The sequence below is a fragment of the Doryrhamphus excisus genome, linkage group LG13, assembly GCF_037039965.1.
Source record: "Doryrhamphus excisus strain RoL-2023G ecotype Guam linkage group LG13, RoL_Dexc_Guam_v1.1, whole genome shotgun sequence".
NCBI lineage: Eukaryota > Metazoa > Chordata > Actinopteri > Syngnathiformes > Syngnathidae > Doryrhamphus > Doryrhamphus excisus.
In genome coordinates, this window is record NC_136369.1 from 3,297,607 (window position 1) to 3,316,017 (window position 18,411).

The 18,411-nt window shown below is 41.0% G+C and overlaps 2 protein-coding genes and 1 long non-coding RNA gene across 13 annotated transcripts in view; 1 reads left to right on the forward strand and 2 right to left on the reverse strand.

Moving 5' to 3' along the window:
- Positions 1-1,694, forward strand: part of nav2a (neuron navigator 2a) — a 201,212-nt gene extending 199,518 nt beyond the window's left edge. For all 11 annotated transcript variants that reach the window (XM_058089756.2, XM_058089757.2, XM_058089753.2 and 8 more), the window contains one exon: positions 1,019-1,694. In XM_058089756.2, the coding sequence (XP_057945739.2) occupies positions 1,019-1,144 (126 nt within the window). In that variant the 3' untranslated portion in view covers positions 1,145-1,694. The remainder of the gene's footprint in view (positions 1-1,018) is intronic.
- LOC144901589 (uncharacterized) overlaps positions 1-18,411 on the reverse strand; it is a 229,652-nt gene that overhangs the window by 117,116 nt on the left and 94,125 nt on the right. The window lies entirely within an intron of this gene.
- dbx1a (developing brain homeobox 1a) lies at positions 4,335-7,379 on the reverse strand. Its single transcript, XM_058089259.2, has 4 exons — positions 6,963-7,379; positions 6,782-6,883; positions 4,967-5,169; positions 4,335-4,863 (listed from the first exon to the last, which is right to left on the reverse strand). The coding sequence occupies exons 1-4, from the start codon at positions 7,318-7,320 to the stop codon at positions 4,600-4,602; spliced, it is 927 nt and encodes a 308-aa protein (XP_057945242.2). The 5' UTR covers positions 7,321-7,379; the 3' UTR covers positions 4,335-4,599.

The following is an 18,411-nucleotide window of genomic DNA, read 5'->3' on the forward strand; positions in this document are numbered from 1 at the left end:
GGAAATCCAAGGAAATACAGCTGGAATAGGTGCGGATTCTGGAAGATCTAGAAAGCTTTCCGTGCGGGTTAACTCAACACAAATGAGCATAATAGGTTCCCAACAGCGGATGGGCATTCATTCATTCATTCATTTTCTACTGCTTTTTCCTCACGAGGGTTGCAGGGGGTGCTGGAGCCTATCCCAGCTGTCTTCGGGCGAGAGGCGGGGTACACCCTGGACTGGTTGCCAGCCAATCACAGGGCACATATAGACAAACATCTGACAACAACCTGTTACATTTAATTGTCATTTACCTGGTCATCTACAGTAAAGTCTCGTTATATCGATATTCTCGGGAGTCGGAAAAAATGCCGATATAACCGGACTATCCATATATCCGATCCTGCGCCGAACTGCATTAAAAGTGGGCGGATCTTTGATATGGCATGTAATTTTCTCCTTGAGATCATGGATTGCTTATCTAGCATGCTTTTGTACTACAATAAATTTTGTACTACAGTAAATAAAAACAAACTTACGCTGTAGTGATTACCGGTTACCGGGACATAATTCACCCCGGAACTATCGATAGGGAAGGTGTTGCCACCCGGAGGGGTAGGCGCGAGGGACGGGTGTTTTCCGCTGTGTGTGCTGCACTCTGGTGGTGGAAGTGTGAAAAATAAAGTTGACTGGAAGCAGCCGTTCGCCGTGTTCTTTTTTGGTATTGAAATCCTTAAGCAAAGATTGATTTAAGCTGCTTTTGTATCGATATAAGCAGACCAAATTGGCTGGCGGGAGATGAAAAGGGCATCCTAGTAACCGGATTATCATAATAACCGTGTATCGTACTAACGGAGCTAATTATATCATAAAAGACTAGAAATTTGCCGGGAAATGAAAATAGTATCGTAATAAGTAGTAATTCGTTTTAACCGATATCGATATAACGAGACTTTACTGTATTTGCAGTCATATGACCTCATGTCCGCTTAATGCTGTACAACCTGACTAAAATGACTTTTTTTATTTCCATTAGATGAACATGCTGATGCGTCTAAAGGAGGCAGCGACATCATCAAGCCCTCAGAGCTACGACAGCGACTCCAACAGTAACAGCCACCAGGATGACATCTTGGACTCATCACTGGAGTCCACCCTGTGAGATACACTGAAGATGCAAAGCTTGGGAGGGCTGATTTTCATAGACTGCTCTCACTGTGAGAACTTGAGCAACATGCCACAAAATCCAGCCACCTTAATTTTGGGTGCAGGCAACCCAAATATTTATACAAGAAAAAGAAGAGACAAATGCATTTCAGAAGACAAAAGGCAACAAACGTTTCTGCTGCACTGCGTTGTTTTATTTTTGTTATTTATTTGCTTTTCACCACTGTGGCCCGTGGTTCCTCTGGGAAGGAGCTTGACATCAACATGGACAGAGTAAAAGCACACAGCCTGATATTGTGATAGACGCCATTAACCCTTAGATGCACGAGTGACTGGACCTTACACTCCATAAGTGGGTCAAAAATGACCCATACTAGAATCAATGCGTTTTTAGGCCAATTTTGCCCTTTTGGTTAGGAATAATCACTTGTATGATATTTAGTATTATATTTAGAACCACACAAGAATAATTTCATGTTAGAAACATCTTAATTTTTCACTTTTTTTACATCTTCGAAAAAGAAAATGACCCCATACAACAATACAAAATGGAATTTTGAGGAATACCTGGAATATGAAATGATAAAATTTTAATTACGAAGATATTTCAAGAAAACAACCTGACCGGGTCATTTTTGACCTACTTATGGAACGTTGGGGTAGTAACACAAAAAATTATTAAAATATATGAAAGATAAGTTAAAAATGTGAATGGCATGATATCAAAAACATGTTTTTTGAGGAATACCTGGAATATGAAATGATGAAAAAATTTTCATTACGAAGATATTTCAAGTAAACAACCTGACCGGGTCATTTTTGACCCACTTATGGAAGGTTGGGGTAGTAACACAAAAACAAAAATTTCTTAAAATGTATAAAGGATAAGTTAAAAATGTGAATGGCATGATATCAAAAATATGTTTTTTGAGGAATACATGGAATATAAATTGATAACAATTTTAATTATGAGGATATTTCAAGAAAACAACCTGACCGGGTCATTTTTGACCCACTTATGGAAGGTTGGGGTAGTAACACAAAAACAAAAATATCTTAAAATGTATAAAAGATAAGTTAAAAATGTGAATGACATGATGTCAAAAACATGATTTTTGAGGAATACCTGGAATATGAAATTATAAAAAATTTCATTACGAAGATATTTCAAGAAAATAACCTGACCGGGTCATTTTTGACCCACTTATGGAAGGTTGGGGTAGTAACACAAAAACAAAAATATCTTAAAATGTATAAAAGATAAGTTAAAAATGTGTATGGCATGATATCAAAAACATGTTTTTTGAGGAATACATGGAATATAAATTGATGAAAATTTTAATTAGGAGGATATTTCAAGAAAACAACCTGACCGGGTCATTTTTGACCCACTTATGGAAGGTTGGGGTAGTAACACAAAAACAAAAATTTCTTAAAATGTATAAAAGATAAGTTAAAAATGTGAATGACATTGTATCAAAAAGATGTTTTTTGAGGAATACCTGGAATATGAAATGTTTTCATTACTAAGATATTTCAAGAAAACAACCTGACACTTGTGCATCTAAGGGTTAAGTTCAGCACCAGCCATCAGTAAATAACCACCTTCCATCCTGTTATCATCATGCTGCAGTGTAATGGCCAGGCCTGCAGGTGGCGCCCCAGGCTCTCTTCCCCCTAAGATTGTCTTCTTGGTTGCTGGATGGTGACTTGAACCAAGTGTGCATGTTCAACTCTTTGATTCACTCAGATGATGAATGCCCTCCGACACATTCCCCAGCCTATTTGTGTGTGTGTGATGCTGAACATATTCACAAAGAAGGCAGCAAACACTGTGGCATCAAATGGGTAATCAAAACCTCTGGGGAACATAATGCTTTTTTTCTGCCTTATCATTATAGCACCCAACCCAAATTATTGCAGAAGGCCTCTAAAGTCCATTTTGTCCACAATTTATTGCAAAGTTAAGAGGCTAGAAAGTGAAACATTTGTATAGGTTTTTATTATAATGACCTTTTGCGTGTCCTATTTAGCAATAACGCCTTTACCGCTCCACAAGTTCTTGCTGTGACTCCTTCATGTTCTCCATGCACATTGACCCTAACAGGCTGTTGTAGCACACAATCTCTATTGGTGCTGGACTCACATTCAAACAAACAATGCCTTATTGTTGTTGCTTTTTTTTTATTATTATTTTAAATAATCTTTGGTTGGTGTCAAAGGCTTTGTTTTGACACTCCATCAAAAAAATTCCGAGGAGAAGCATTATGTTTTATTAACGTCAATATTGTGTGAGTGAATGGGAACTTTGTTGTTTTTGCATGCATGACACATTGCTGAGAATAAAACAAGACCACTACTAAGAAAAGTATATATATAGTACATAAATATGCTTTGGTGTTGCAAATCAGATGAGTGATTATGTGAGAGGTCTGTTGCTTTTATACCTCATGTTTGATTACACACTGTTCTGATTATTATATGATGTATAAAAACAAGTCAAGGTGTTATTATACTTGTGGTTGAATGGTCAAATAGAATAGTCAGACATTATGTGGTTTGAAAAAAAGCAGACTTGTACATGTTTTTTTTTTTTTTTTTTTGGGGGCGGGGGTCATGTAGCCCAGCAGAGCTTCACCCCGAGTTCTGTTTTTGTCATCAATTCTATGCAACATTCATCATAATGGCCAAAAGCTGAATGTGCGCTCATCCCCACCAGCACTGCCCAGAGCGACGTAATACTGTACGCAGTACGGAACACTTTGCAGTTGTGTGGCCCATTTTTTTTGGAACGTCTTGTGTCCGGGTCCTTGGAAGCACAAAGAGACTGACTCGTGTCGAAGCATTTAACTAGTTTGACTTACAAACTCAATGAATGTTTAGCCTTCTTTGTTATATGTAACATAACTTTGTAAATAGTTAATCTTGCAGCATTTTTGGACTACACTTTTCTAGCTGATTTGTTACAGTACTTGAAAAGGAGTATTTTGTGTACAGAGCACTTTGGTGCTGTTTGTCTTTAAGGATCTGATATCACTGTCCTAGTCTTAAGTTATTGTGATTCAATTAAAAAAAATAATTATTTATGATTGGATTTTGTCTCATGTTGTTGTTTTTTTTGTTTACATGTTTATTTGGTATTTGTACAAAAAAAGAGTCAAATGAACATATATACATCACATGATACAACATACATATAAAACAAATTCATATAAATTATTAATGAAATAACTAAATTTTTCCAATAAACAACTCTATTCAAAACAAAGGTAAAATGAAGTCAATATTCTTGGCATAAAATGTCCATACAAAATTGTACAAAACGCTGTACAATTGAACAAAGCTGTGCAAAAACAGCAAATTTGAAAAAGTAGCCGATCCTGTTCAAACAATGGCGTCTATGGGGACGGGTGGTCTTGCGTGGGAAAGTCTCATGAGGAAAATAAACTACTAAGATACTGTTATTTCATCTTCGTCTGACTCTGAAAAGTCCGAGTGCTTGCTGGAAAGACAAGGAGACGAGACCAGAGTAGAGGAGAAAGCCTCCTCGTCTTCATCTTCTTCTGCTGAGGACTTCTTGCCCACGTCACTGAGGTCCGGGTGTGGGTTGGCCTTGGTGGGTAGCGTCTGCTCACGACATCCGCCTGAAGACAGCAACTCACGTTCCTTGGAGTTCCTCCATTTCATCCGCCTGTTCTGGAACCAAATTTTCACCTTTAGGTAGAAAACGACATCTTGTTAGCAAAGACAACAACGATGCAAGTTCGAGTTCCACAAGTGAGCAAAGTCATGCGGTATTTTTACAATTTGTGTTCACCTGTGAATCTTTAAGTCCGAGTTTAGACGCCAGCTTCTTCCTGTCTGGCTTACTGATGTATTTCTGTTTTTGGAACATCTTCTCCAAAGCTTTCCGCTGCACGTCGGAGAACACCGCCCTCCTCAGCATGCCTCTGCGGGGCTTCCCTCTGGCGGCTAGCGGCCATGAGAAGGTTCCGGGGATGGGCACGGCAGGAGAAGACGCTGCGAGACCAAAACGACACAAATAACACGTAAATATGAAAACTGGCTGAATGGCCGCTAATTGAATGGTATTATTGTGTGGGCACTATGGGTGTCAGTTTGGAGTGAAATGGCGTGAGGTGACTAATTAGCACATTGGCCGCTCCCCGGCGGCATTGGTATGTAAAAGAGGCAGCATTTCCTTTAAGAGGGCGGATAGAAGAGTTAATAAAGCGTGAACGGTAATTGTGTAGTAATGAACTAACACAGAAAAGACTCTGGACAGGCGGCGAAGGCCATATATTATGAACACAAAAGGAGATTTACACTTTCAAACTAAACACAACTGCATACCAGAATACTGATGCCTAAAAGGAGGTATGCCGAGGGGAGGGGTGCAATGGTGCACATTTTCCCCCCTTTTTGGTGCCCTTGAACCATTTTCATTAAATGAACACGAAAAGCTATTGAGAGACGCTGAGTTTCTTTGTTGGACCATTCAGGCGAGCCCATAAAAGGACTCCATCGCCATTATGATTTGTCTGAATGAAAGCAACTTTATAGACTTTTCTAAGAGATTATTCTTTATCTCGCCTCGTTGATTGGTCGGCTTGCACACTGAGGAGCATTTAGAGCCAAAGGGGAGGCAAAGGTGGGAGAAGGTGGTAATCTATCTAGCCTGGAAGTCAGGAGTGTACAAACTTTTTTTTTTTTCCACAGAATGCCGCATATGTAAAATGTAAAATTCATACATTTTTGGAAATAAAAAATGCTAAATCCAGTATATAAATAAGATATTTGAATAAAACACCCATTTTTTAGCTTTGTTTTGAGTGGTTAAGCAAATCTAGTGAATTTTATTTTGTTTTTACAATATGCTTGGGGCCAACAAAATAAGAACCGCGTGTTGAAAATGGCCCATGTGCTGCAGTTTGGATACCACTAGGTTAGAGCAATAGGGGAAAGAGTAGGTTCAGACTTTTTCTACCGACGGTCAGGGGGGCACTTTGATACATATTGTGCATTTTTGACACTCAAACTAATCGGTGCTGTATATGCTAATTAGTCTAATTAGTCTAATTAGTGTAATAAATGGCCCAAAGGCCACACTTTGGACACCCCTGACTCTCATTTTTTAAAATATAAAACACCTCGACTAGACGATGCGGATGTGATTGGACCCTCACCTGGCTGCAGGACCCATGCGGCCCCCATCAGGTCCTGGAGCAAGACCGCTGTATGTGGTCTTGTGAGAATATAGAAATCTCTCAATGGTGCCTTAATGGGGAAATTAGTGCATGACTGGTAAAAGTCACTCTCCGGGGTGGGTGGTTCACCCAGTGGGAGATGACCAAATTGGTCATGGTGCCGAAAACCTTTGTTGGCAGCCACTACGGCCCCGTGACCCCCCCGGGCGCTGTGGGAAAACTGGAGCTTGTGGGGAATACCAAAAAACGCCCCCCAATGGGAAGTTGGGGGGATGTAAATGGACACCACGCCTCAAATTTGGAGTGTGACGACTTGGGATAATTGGTTAATTAGAAGGTGGGTGGGTCTGGGTGGAGGTCTGAACCCACGGGGCCTTCAATGTCTACTTCTTTTTAGACGCACTTTAACATTGAAATGCGATTACCTGGTAAATAAGGTGTCCTGAATATGGGGTGGAAGGTTCCGTCAAAACACGGGATGTGGAAACTCTTGGAGTGCAAGCTGTGGACTGTTGGGGGGGAGGACGCTGTGGGGAGACATCATACTTGTTACAAGCACGCATATAGAAAGTGAAACGTGGGACGTGCGGACTTTGGTGCACTTACGCGTCTTTGGTGACGGTGCGAGGATGGCGCTCACGCCAAACTTGAGGAAAGTCGGGTCCTTGTTGTTGGCTGTTTTAGGCGAGCAGGACTCCCGCGTCACGGGAGTGACGGAAACTCCCCGATCCACAGTCACGTCGCTAAAATTGTTGTTGGCTGTGGGCGCAGAGACGCTTACAGGCTGGACGCTCCGGTTTACGAAGGCCGTGGGTCGGCTTATCCGCAGTAGGTCCTCCACAAGAAAGCTGGAGTGTGTCGGAAAAGCGGCGGGGAGGCTGTGGTGCAGAGGCAGGGTGGCTGCTGCGGGCCGGTACAGGCCCGGGTACATGGCAGGGGGCGCGATGACGCTTGGGATCATCATGGTCCCACTTGGAGCTGCCTGTGGAAATACTCCCGAGTGTCTAATCAGGGAGGGACTGTGTCGTCAAGTGTCTGCTAAGTCCTCTGTGGTCTCCTTGCTGTGAGGACTGGAGCTTTATAGCAGCTGACCCCCCCGGCAGCCCTCTCGGGCCTGACAGGCTCAACAATGGAGCCAAACAAAGTTCTCCTCATGGACCTCTTTCATGGTGCCTTCTCCTGCTCTCTGATTGGCTAGAAGACGCAATTTACGATTGCATTAGACTTCATAAGCAAGCAACAAACAATGCGGCCACCACAAAGGAGGCCCAGTCATCATTTTTGCATATTGACCGCTTTCCTTTCACGTTATTGTGCTTGGCGGAGGCAAGCTGACTAATTAAAGAGCAATCTTTACATATTGTCTCATTATGTGAGCTTTTAATGAGAAGATCATATTAAAGGGAGTGAGTTTATTATGTGTAATAATATACAATGTGCGTCTCAGCTTGTATTATGTAGTTTAAAAAGTACAAAAAAAATTATAGAATTGTTTTTATATTATGTTGAGACTCCGCCAAGGCTTTGCAACACAAATGTAAATGAGTTTTTAGGATTTCATGGGATTTTCAACACTCAATCTGGCCTCCGTCATGGAATAATGTCTTAAAGGGATTTCTGCTATCAAAACGCTTTAACAGATGTGTTAAATATCACTTTGTGCACAGGCTCCATTGAGGGCGCAGCTCGGTGCGCACAACGGGGAGAAGTGTGCGCTCCTGATCCTGTTAGAAGCATGAACTAACTGTCAGCCTCAGCTGCACAGGAGGCGCACACCCCCCCCCTACACACACACCAACCCCACACCACCACCCTAACCCCCCCCCCACACCCCACCACCACGGCCTTTCTCTGCGTCCTTCTTCCAAGCTTTTAATTCTAAAGACGGTTTTGTTCTGCTATTTTAACCGGCTGAATAAAAGTGCATCTGTGATTTGATTTAAAACGCATTCATATGAGCAGACACGGAGAGCCCAAATAAAACTCCTATTAAAGCCACTCGGAGCCTGGGAGTCGTGTTCTGTCGGCTTTACGCGTAAAACACACCCGAGCACAGCAATCAGGCCAACATATATTGGCCATCCAAAGAGCAGTCCAACTCCATACGAACTACAAATCTAAAATATTTTTTATTGCATATTAAAAATTCAGAAAAAACGAAAGTTTACATGGATAGTAATGCATTTTTTTTAATCTTAATTGAAAAACGTTTAAAATTATTTTAGCTTCCCCTGAAACCCGGATGAGGATTAAGCGGCATATAAAAATAATTAATATATGCAATTGTCACATATTTTTAATTTTAATTTTAATTTAATTTTAATGTAATATATTAAACATTTATATTAACATTTATTTTTTTATTCATTTATTTTTTACTTTAACTTCACAATAGTCTTGGAGAAACAAAACTCCATTTTAATAGGTGTTGAAATTTACATAACATTTATGAAAATGTATAATTTAAATATAAAGTTTAATGAAAATTGTGTTTTTATATTAGTAAAAAAGTTCTAAAAATTAGTAAAAAAAAAAAAGTAAAAAAAATAAATAGTTCAAATTACAATAGAAATATTGTATAATATAAAGAAGGCCCACAATTTAATAAAGCTTTATTTAGGTTTAATGTAAAAATAACATTTACATTGTATACATTAGCATTGTTGTATTTCCAAATTTAGGAAAAAAAATCGACTTTTGACCCGACCACTTTATTCCCAGATTGACATTCGTGGCTGAAAGCAGTAACCAGTCAGTGGGTTCGGCTCCAATAGTGACTAGTGGTCTAACATCAGTCAAATTTAAAGCGTCCACAGTGGAATAATTCCACGGGAACGCCTCCGTGAAATGATGCTTTGCACACGCACTCAACGCTTATCAGGGGCGCGTCTCATCGGCGTGTTCGCGCAGGACGCGCGCACGACGCACCATCCACAAACACAGCGACGCAACGAGGCCTTCAAACGCTCTTTTTATGCTCCCATATTCCTTTACTCGGCTCCCCCAAAATCCTCCTTTTGTACGAGCTAAGCAGATGGTTAGCAGGAAGCATGGGCGGCCCGGCATGACCGAGACTAATTTCTATGAGCTTTGCTGGCTTGCCTCGTCCAAAACTCCCCTTTTCGGCGCCCGGTTAAAACAGCTGCTTGAAGCTGAATTAAAACCATTAAAAGCACATCTCGAAGATATTAAGGACACCCCCAAGCCCCCCCGACTCCCCTTCACAACACCCAGCAGCCATTTATGGACATCCATCTAGAACAGGGGTGCTCATTAAGTCGATCGCGATCTACTGCTCGATCGCTGGTCGATCGCGGCGTGACATTAAAAAAATATCATCCTAGCATCAATGCCGTCACTTGATTGATATACAGGGCAGCCATTCAGATGACAAGTGAATGTTGCCCTTCGGGTGACCAATCAAATCAAACAACGTCTCTAAGTGCAGCGGAACTTACGATGTCAGCCTATCATCCATCCCCGTTACTTGATTGACATACAGGACAACCAGTCAGATGACAACTGAATTTTGACCTTTAGGTCACCGCTCATGCGTGAACAACGATGCAAAGTGCTAAGCTAGTCGCCGAATCGCGTCAGATTTTAAGCCCTCGCTAAAGTTTATGGTCACTAAAATGAGTGAAGTAGCTGGACCAAGTAAAAAGGCAAAAACATATCACTTCCATACGGAATGGGAGGTGGACTTTTTTTTTTTACAATGTCTTTTTCGAAGTGCGTTTGCCTGGCTAACCTGGCTAACCTGGCTAACCTGGCTAACCTGGCTAACCTGGCTAACCTGGCTATCAGCAGCTACTGTCCGGACTATGCATCCCTGGCTGATTCAGTTCAGTGCAATTCATCAAAGTAAACTCAGGTAATTACAAAAAATGTTAATAGTTAATTATGTGTGTTTTGCAATATTGGCTCATTTGGTTATGTACGGTACATCAACATACATTGTACTACAAATAATCCTCAATACATTTGAAAATAAATAGATGTTTTGCATTTTTGTAGTGGGTAGATCATTTTGACTCGGTCATTTTAAAAGTAGCTCGCATGCTGAAAAAGTGTGAGCACCCCTGATGTAGAAGTTATCACTCATTTCTTGTCCTATATCTGGTTGCCCTTATATAAGCAGATCCTACACATTTAATATGAATAATTATTAACGTGGATTTATAGATAGTCATGCTAATTTGGGTTTCAAAAAAATACTATATGCATATAGTCATATTAGAATCATAATAAATAATAAAATGGCTTTGGGTACACATGTTCACTTTGGGTGTCATAGATAGCACAAAGATATTGTATTCATTATCATACATGTTGTGTTATTATTTTTGGAGTATTCATTCATTCATTCATTTTCTACCGCTTTTTCCTCACGAGGGTGGTGCTGGTGGTGCTGGAGCCTATCCCAGCTGTCTTCAGGCGAGAGGCGGGGTACACCCTGGACTGGTTGCCAGCCAATCACAAGGCACATATAGACAAACAACCATTCACACTCACATTCATACCTACGGACAATTTGGAGTCGCCAATTAACCTAGCATGTTTTTGGAATGTGGGAGGAAACCGGAGTACCCGGAGAAAACCCACGCATGCACGGGGAGAACATGCAAACTCCACACAGAGATGGCCGAGGGTGGAATTGAACCCTTGTCTTCTAGCTGTGAGGAGACCAGGGTGCCGCCTGATTTTTGGAGTATGATTTTTTTTTCAATTTTGTCACCATCTATCCTTAACTAACTATCATCGTTCAGAAGAGTACTATACAAGTTTTTTAATAGTAAAACTGAGGTATGGTTGGTACATTGTTTTTCGTTTCATCACCAGTAATTCACTGATTTTTTTTTTTTTTAGCTACAGTTCTCAAAGTTTTATACATAATAGCCACTTTTGTTTACTACAAATTGCACTGATTCAAACCCACAGACTTTGCTTGTTAATGTCAAATACAAAGTGTTAATTTTGTATAACAATTGGAAAAAATAACAACTTATCATTTGTTTCAAAACTGGTGTATTGGGGGGGAAAAACAATCCAGAAAAATGTGATTAAACATAAGTCATAACAGATTCTTGAACTCCGGTGGGCGTATATGACAGTCGAAAAAAACAAACATTTTAGCCACACTTTCCATCCATGAATTAAACAGCTGGGCAATTTCTCCATCAAACATGCCGGGTTCCCTCTCATCATTGTCGGTGTCAGTCTCGTTGCCAGGTGGCTGTTCAGCAATGATGCCAGCTTTCGTGAGCCCAAGCATCCACAATCCATTGACATATGGTGGCGTAACTCGCCCGGCGCCGCCTCCCAGTCTTAGTGAAGGTGTGTTCACCATCTTTCATCCATCGCTCTCACGCCGATCACAACTTCACTTTGAACACCAATGTCTGAAGCTCCAAATTCATTTCACTTCGCTTGGTTTTTCACAGTAGCGGAGAAATGGGTGCAAATGTTCAAATTTAAGCTTTCTGTACTTATACTGAGGGATACTTAATAACATGAACTTGAAGTATACTTCATTTTGCAAAGGACTTCCATGAACCAGGTACAATCAATATTAAAAATATTTCTCTTCACATAAAAGGAGACTGAAGGGGTTGTTTTTAATATGTTTGTACCATATCCGAAAGTGGCATTTTTGCAGACAGGATGGACCGGTCTATGAAACAGCCTGGTCTATATTAAATAGATCCACCATTGTGTCACCTCTGTCTCTGCTGCATTAAGTGAAAGGGGGTGAGTAAATATGTTAAGCATGCATGAGAGCCTCTCCATGGGTTGTCCCATTGTGTTGCATGGTGCGACAGGTGGTTACTATTTATTATTCCCTCATTATTTATTGGTGACGTGGGCGCAGTCAGGAGTGGGAACTCCCCGTCTTTTCAGCAAGGTTCTGGACCAACAGATTGTGTTGACTGGTTGCAGCCTCACGTGGCAGCAGTCGCCATGTCAACTCATTCAACCAGAGAGACTTGGTAAAATACTTAACATGTCAGGATCCTTGTTTGTTGCTCTGCTGGCACCATTCACCGTGTGTTGCGGTGCACTGCTATGCCTGCTGGGGCGGAGCCGCCGGTACACACCTGCAAGCAATTTTCCGTCCTGTTGTACTTAAAGCCTGGTGCCTGGACTTGACTTTTTGTATCAAATAGTCAAGTCAAGTCAAGTTTATTTATATAGCTCTTAATCACAAAAGAGCCTCAAAAAGCTTAACAAACAGTAGATAACAGTAGATGATAGACAATAGACGACATCCCCTGATCTGAACCCCCATATACGAATACACTTTTTGTATGAAATATTACTTATTACTTACTATTTCCTTAGTCATCCATGAAAGCAGACCTATTATTTTGTGTTTCAGGCAAAACATGATACTGCAGTTTACACACAAAAGAGCAATCAACATTTTTGTTTGTCAATGTCTTGTAATGGATTTATATCGAGTGTTGGACCACATCAAGTCAATTCACGCTTGGAAAATACAACATAAAGTTGTACATTTAAATATTGGCAGTTCTCTTGGCATTTTTGTCATTAAATTTGTTTGGCACTGTTCTCGCTTCATGTTCTGCTAGTTGTTGAGAAAATTGAAACAAAGCGAAAATGAAGCAAAGCACTGCAGAGAGGAAAGGAAAATGCGTACATTTATGCACAACTCTTATTCCTCATTCAAACAAATCCTCGCGGTAGAACAGTGACCACAAATACCTATGGCTGTGTCTGCCCGATGCAGGCCATAATTTGCTATGTGCTTCATAACTTGATGATATAACATTAAAGTAGATATTAACAGCTACTTAAAAAGTATGATGGGAACTCACACTAGAATTATTTCCAACACTCTACTATTACACACATTATAAGTTCGATAGAAGCTTTATAGCTCAGCTATAGAGTGCTTGACTCAAAATCTGGAGGTCCTAAACTTAAATCTTGAGGTATCAAACAACTTTAAATATGTACTAAAAATGACATTACATCAGAGGGAAATCATTGGAATTGAATAACTGCCACCTAGCAAATGATTAAGAGTAAGGGGTTGAACTGTGAAAAATGAAGTAATTGTTTTTTTGTTTTATAATAATTTTGGATTTTGGCTTGCAAAGGCCCACCTCTTCATCCTTAAGAATGACATGATGATGTCCTCACTGTATCCCACCTTTTGCAGTAGGCTCCTTCATTCCTGTCTGCTAACAGACATTAAGTGGACGCAGTACTGAAGTGTTTGCTAATTACATGTTAGACAAAGGGGAAAGTTTACTCTTACTTTCATTCTACATTTTAGCATATTTCCACAGCATTTCAGTCAAGTTTCAGTTCCGAATGCTCCAGTGTTCATTCTGAATTTCCATTTTGCACCTTTTCAAAGCGCTTCAGTTTTGTTTCACACATAATGTCTACTGACATCAGCATCAGCCTTAGTTGTTGGACTTCTATTGCACATTTTATTTATCACACTTCAGTTACTGTGACCATCTCCTTGCTGCTGCCATGTGAAGTTAGCCAAACATCTATTTCAGTGCATTCCATTTGTCTCCTCTGGCTTCACCTTAACATTGATTCCCACTCAGGGTGTTTTGGCCGCGGCTTCACCTCACTTCTCCAGCAGCACCTAAGGTCTCCACAGTATCAGTGCAAAAAGCCCCTCACAACACGAGTGAATTAGCCGAGCCAAACGATTCAGAAGCGCAGTGACAAGCATTAAATCGATATTAACTTTGTATCAAACATGCCCCCCTCCCTTCCTCTTCTCGCTAAATGGACTGGTACCATGTCAGTGCACAAAGCGCTCTTTATGACCTCACGCTGCACCTGTTCTCTCCATCTCGTCCAAGGGAGTTCAACTTGTTACGTAGGGCTCTTTTATTTTTTTCTACACTGGTTTCAGTCCGTATTTTGAAATACAACATCCAAAACTTGCTGTTCATATTTAAATGACGGGCATATTGGGTATCATGCCTTACGTTAGTACTTTCATTAGCAATCATCCGAATACACGTAGATTGTTGTCCTAATCCAGAGCGCATGTTGGTACAGTTTGCATATCATTCTCCTGTCTCAGAGGGAGAGCGCAACCCTCTCTATTCACATGCAGAAGCCACATCCACCATCATTAGCATAATCTGACAACCAAAACCATTGTCCATGACCTTGTATGCAGAGTTAATTGCTCATTAATACCAAACAAAACAAAGGGGGTGCAGAGGAAGCACAGTATAGTCCTCTGACTTGAAATCCTTGTGATGAGTGAGCGGCAGGTGGAACATCAACCCTGTACCTCATTGAGGACCACCTGAACATATTACAATTCATAGAATTCAATATGCATATTTAATTTCAGGCTTCTGTCAAATAACATCAGGTCTCAGGAGTATAGTCTAGGTTAGGTGTGTTGTTAAAGCAAGGCTTCAAGTTTGAACAATAATCCGCCAGAGATATTCTATTAAGCTCTTGTGAAGAGTCTTGATGAGCATTGCGAACCGTCGCCCCCCCCCCTTCCCCTCCAAACACACATACACACGCTCACAATTTGTCACAGTGACACAATGTGAATCAATTGCAAATGTGTCCTTCTGCAAGTTTAATCGCATCTCTACATTAGTTTCACGGATGCAGAACGATTTGCAAAAAGATCCTCCACTTGCGCCCCCCCCCCACCCCCCCAATCACAGCACCTGGCAGTCTTTTTTGGGGTAGCGTCATGTAAACACCCACTGCCCCGTCTGAGGACCCAAGCGTCACCGCGCCGTACGTTAAAGAAGGCCGGCCCTGTGTGGTTGTCAACACCGGTTTAGCTAAGGAGCCCCGTGGTGACATCAGCCATGACTCTCCTCGGACCAACCTGCAGAAGCTATTTGATATAGATATAGCTGCTTCTGTCTTATTAATACGGAACGAACAGGCCCTAGACAGGGTTCAGGAGGCCACCACATGCAGCTGCCTAATACTGTCTTTGTGAGCTTGGGATGTTTGAAAGATGTATTAATATGCTTGTGTGAAGGATTCTTGAGCTGTGTTTGTGCAACAGTGGCTTACGAGAGAGAGAGGGGGGGGGGTGAAACCCCTAAATCAGGAAATAAACACTAACTTTTTATGGGGAGTGTTTCTGAAAAATGAAATTTTGTGTAAAAATATGAGGCTGGTGGGTTTGTTGTTTCAGGAAGCCTGAAGAAGTGTGTGTGTGAGAGAGCGAGGGTCCGTGCGTGGGAGGGGTAGTATGCAGGGCAGTTGAAGAAGGAGGTATGAATGGGCAAAGAAGGAGCTTGGGTGGAGGAGGGTATGCTTGACGGACTTCACTGCCTGTTGGCCCTGCAGCATTGATGCCGTGTTGGCCATATAATCGGATTGCCAACGGGTGAAAGTGAGCCTGGGTGCTTATGTCAGTTTGCGTCTCGTCAAGCTGAATAATACGCATGGCCAGGGAGTGAAGCGGACGCTGGCCATTGAGCCTTCTCAGTACTTGTTCCTAAGCATTCCTAAAAGAGAGAAAAAGCCTCATTGGATTCATATATAATTCTCACTCAAGCGTTTTGATTCATTTGCATAACAGCAGGAAACCAGTGATCTTTTCAAGGCCGCTGCTGCTCCTGCTGCACAAGTGTCTGTTTGCATGTGCCGCTGTGTGTGTGAATGTGGGTGTGTGTTCCAAAAGGGTCCTAGTTGAGCATAAAAAGGGCTGGACGCAGTTCTTGCACTTGGCCTCTCATGTTACATCCAAGATCCGCGACAAAACAAAACATTTAGCTTACTTCCATGTATACCTTCTTCCTCGCGTTGGCAAATGGTTGCCGAAGGTGACCCTTAACCTGGGAGGCTCCAAGCAGCTTTTCTAGGACTTTCAAAGTACAACATGTATGTGGTCATGAATAAACATTATTTAACAGACTCAATATTTGGTCAAATATGAATCAACACTACATTTTACTGTATCCTAAACACTCAACATCATCATGTATTTTGTCATAAAAATAATATAATATAGTTATGAGGTTACAGGGGCTGTGGTGGTGGCTTCATGGAAGGGCGGACTGTCGCATCTGTGTCATGCCGTTACTGCGTTTGCAATTTATTTTTTTTAATTATCTATTAATTGACTTATTTGTTTCAATTTTCTCAACAACTAGCAGTGCCAAACAAATTTAATGGCAAAAAAGCATTTTTTAACTTATTTATTTACTGACTTATTTGTTTCAATTTTCTCAACAACTAACAGTGCCAAACAAATTTAATGGCAAAAATGCATTTTTTTAACTTATTTATTTATTGACTCATTTGTTTCAATTTTCTCAACAACTAGCAGAACATGAAGCAAAAACAGTGCCAAACAAATTTAATGGCAAAAATGCCAAGAGCACTGCCAATATTTAAATGTACAACTTTATGTTGTATTTTCTAAGCATGAATTGACTTGATGTGGTCCAACACTCGATATAAATCCTTTACGAAATTGAAGATGAAGAAGTAATCTACCTAACTAACATGAATATTAACAAAAATGTAAGGTGTGACAGTGTTTATTTTGTAGTGGCGCACTGCCATCATCAATTGCATGTAGCGGAAACCCTGGGTAATATCAGGGTAATAGGGTAATAGGGTCTAAACTTACGGTATGTGTATATTGTTCAAGGACAGTCTGGTCACTAGAATCTGTATAATAAGGTAACTTAATGCAGGTTTCAAAAATAGATCATTATTTGACATGATTGATTTTCTCTTGTAGTGTATTTTCATATTAAAACCATACTCAAATATACATATTTTTCAAGTTATAAATACTCACCGGTGACAACATTATGTGCACTTGCACAGTCTTATGAAATCCAATACAAGATCTAGTGACATTTTCTGGGCAGTATATATTTCATTTCGCTTTCCTTGCATCATAGTCTTAACTCTGTGGTGAGATCGAGGAGAAGACCTGGGTTCGAATATCAGTTGGGCATCCTCCCAGATTCCAAAAACATGCTAGGTTAATTGGCGACTCCAAATTGTCCATAGGTATGAATGTGAGTGTGAATGGTTGTTTGTCTATATGTGCCCAGTGATTGGCTGGCCACCAGTCCAGGGTGTACCCTGCCTCTCGCCCCGAAGTCAGCTGGGGATAATGAGGATAAGCGCCATAGAAAATTGATGGATGGACATTAAAAAAGTAATGTCAAACTGTAATTTCAATTGATTACATTTTTAATTTAATGTACAGGGTTCATACCTGCCTGGGCATATTGTATGATTTATCATATTTGGAGATATTCAAATTGATAACACTGTGACAGCAGCTCAGTGGTTGGAAACATTTGTTTCGACTATGGCTTGTCAGGACCATAACGGGTTTCGTCAACCCGGATATGAACCATCAGCTGGTCCATTTAACCTGTTGAAACCCTGTGAGGCATGATGACCATCCGGATGGTCAGGGTCTTTTGGTCAGACCAACAGCAATAATGCGTTGTGACTGACTTTCCACACAAAAGACCCCCCAGGTCTGATTGCCGCAGCAGTCCAGTCTTGTATTTAAATGTGACATAATGGACCATTGGCCTGTACTGATTCTCGGTCCCACCGTGGCCTGTAATTGATCCCCTCATTGTATTATACCAGCTCTAATAAGCCCTAGGTGAGGTGCCCTTTGCTCTAACAGGTCTTAACTTACCCCCCTTGGCTTGTCACTTCTCCAAACCATCAACCATCTCTTCCATTCATTTGATGCTTCCCATTTCGCCATGTTGACCACTTTGAGCTTTACAGGCAATGAATGACTCTGTTTAATTCCATGTTCATTTTTCCTAGCCATTAGCCCATGAAATACAGGCCAGGATGTGGGGTTAAGCCAGTCCACCAGAATGATCATAGCTTTGTGGAATCATGCCCAGTGAATTCCGAGTCTTCTTCAACGATCTCACATTCACAGTTGTTCATCGCTGTTTATTCCGCAGTACTCACAGTACATTATTTTTTAGCTGGAGAGTCCTAGAGACCTCTTGTACTTGTACAAAGGCAGAATAGAGCGGGCAAGGGTAAGGGTCACCTATTGCGGTGT

Excerpts from the sequence above, each read along its gene's own strand:
- dbx1a (XM_058089259.2), bottom strand. The coding sequence starts at position 7,320 with ATGATGATCCCAAGCGTCATCGCGCCCCCTGCCATGTACCCGGGCCTG. Across the intron at positions 6,884-6,962 it reads CGCACCGTCACCAAAGACGC|CGTCCTCCCCCCCAACAGTC; the intron begins GTAAGTGCACCA and ends GTCTCCCCACAG. Across the intron at positions 4,864-4,966 it reads TCGGACTTAAAGATTCACAG|GTGAAAATTTGGTTCCAGAA; the intron begins GTGAACACAAAT and ends TTCTACCTAAAG.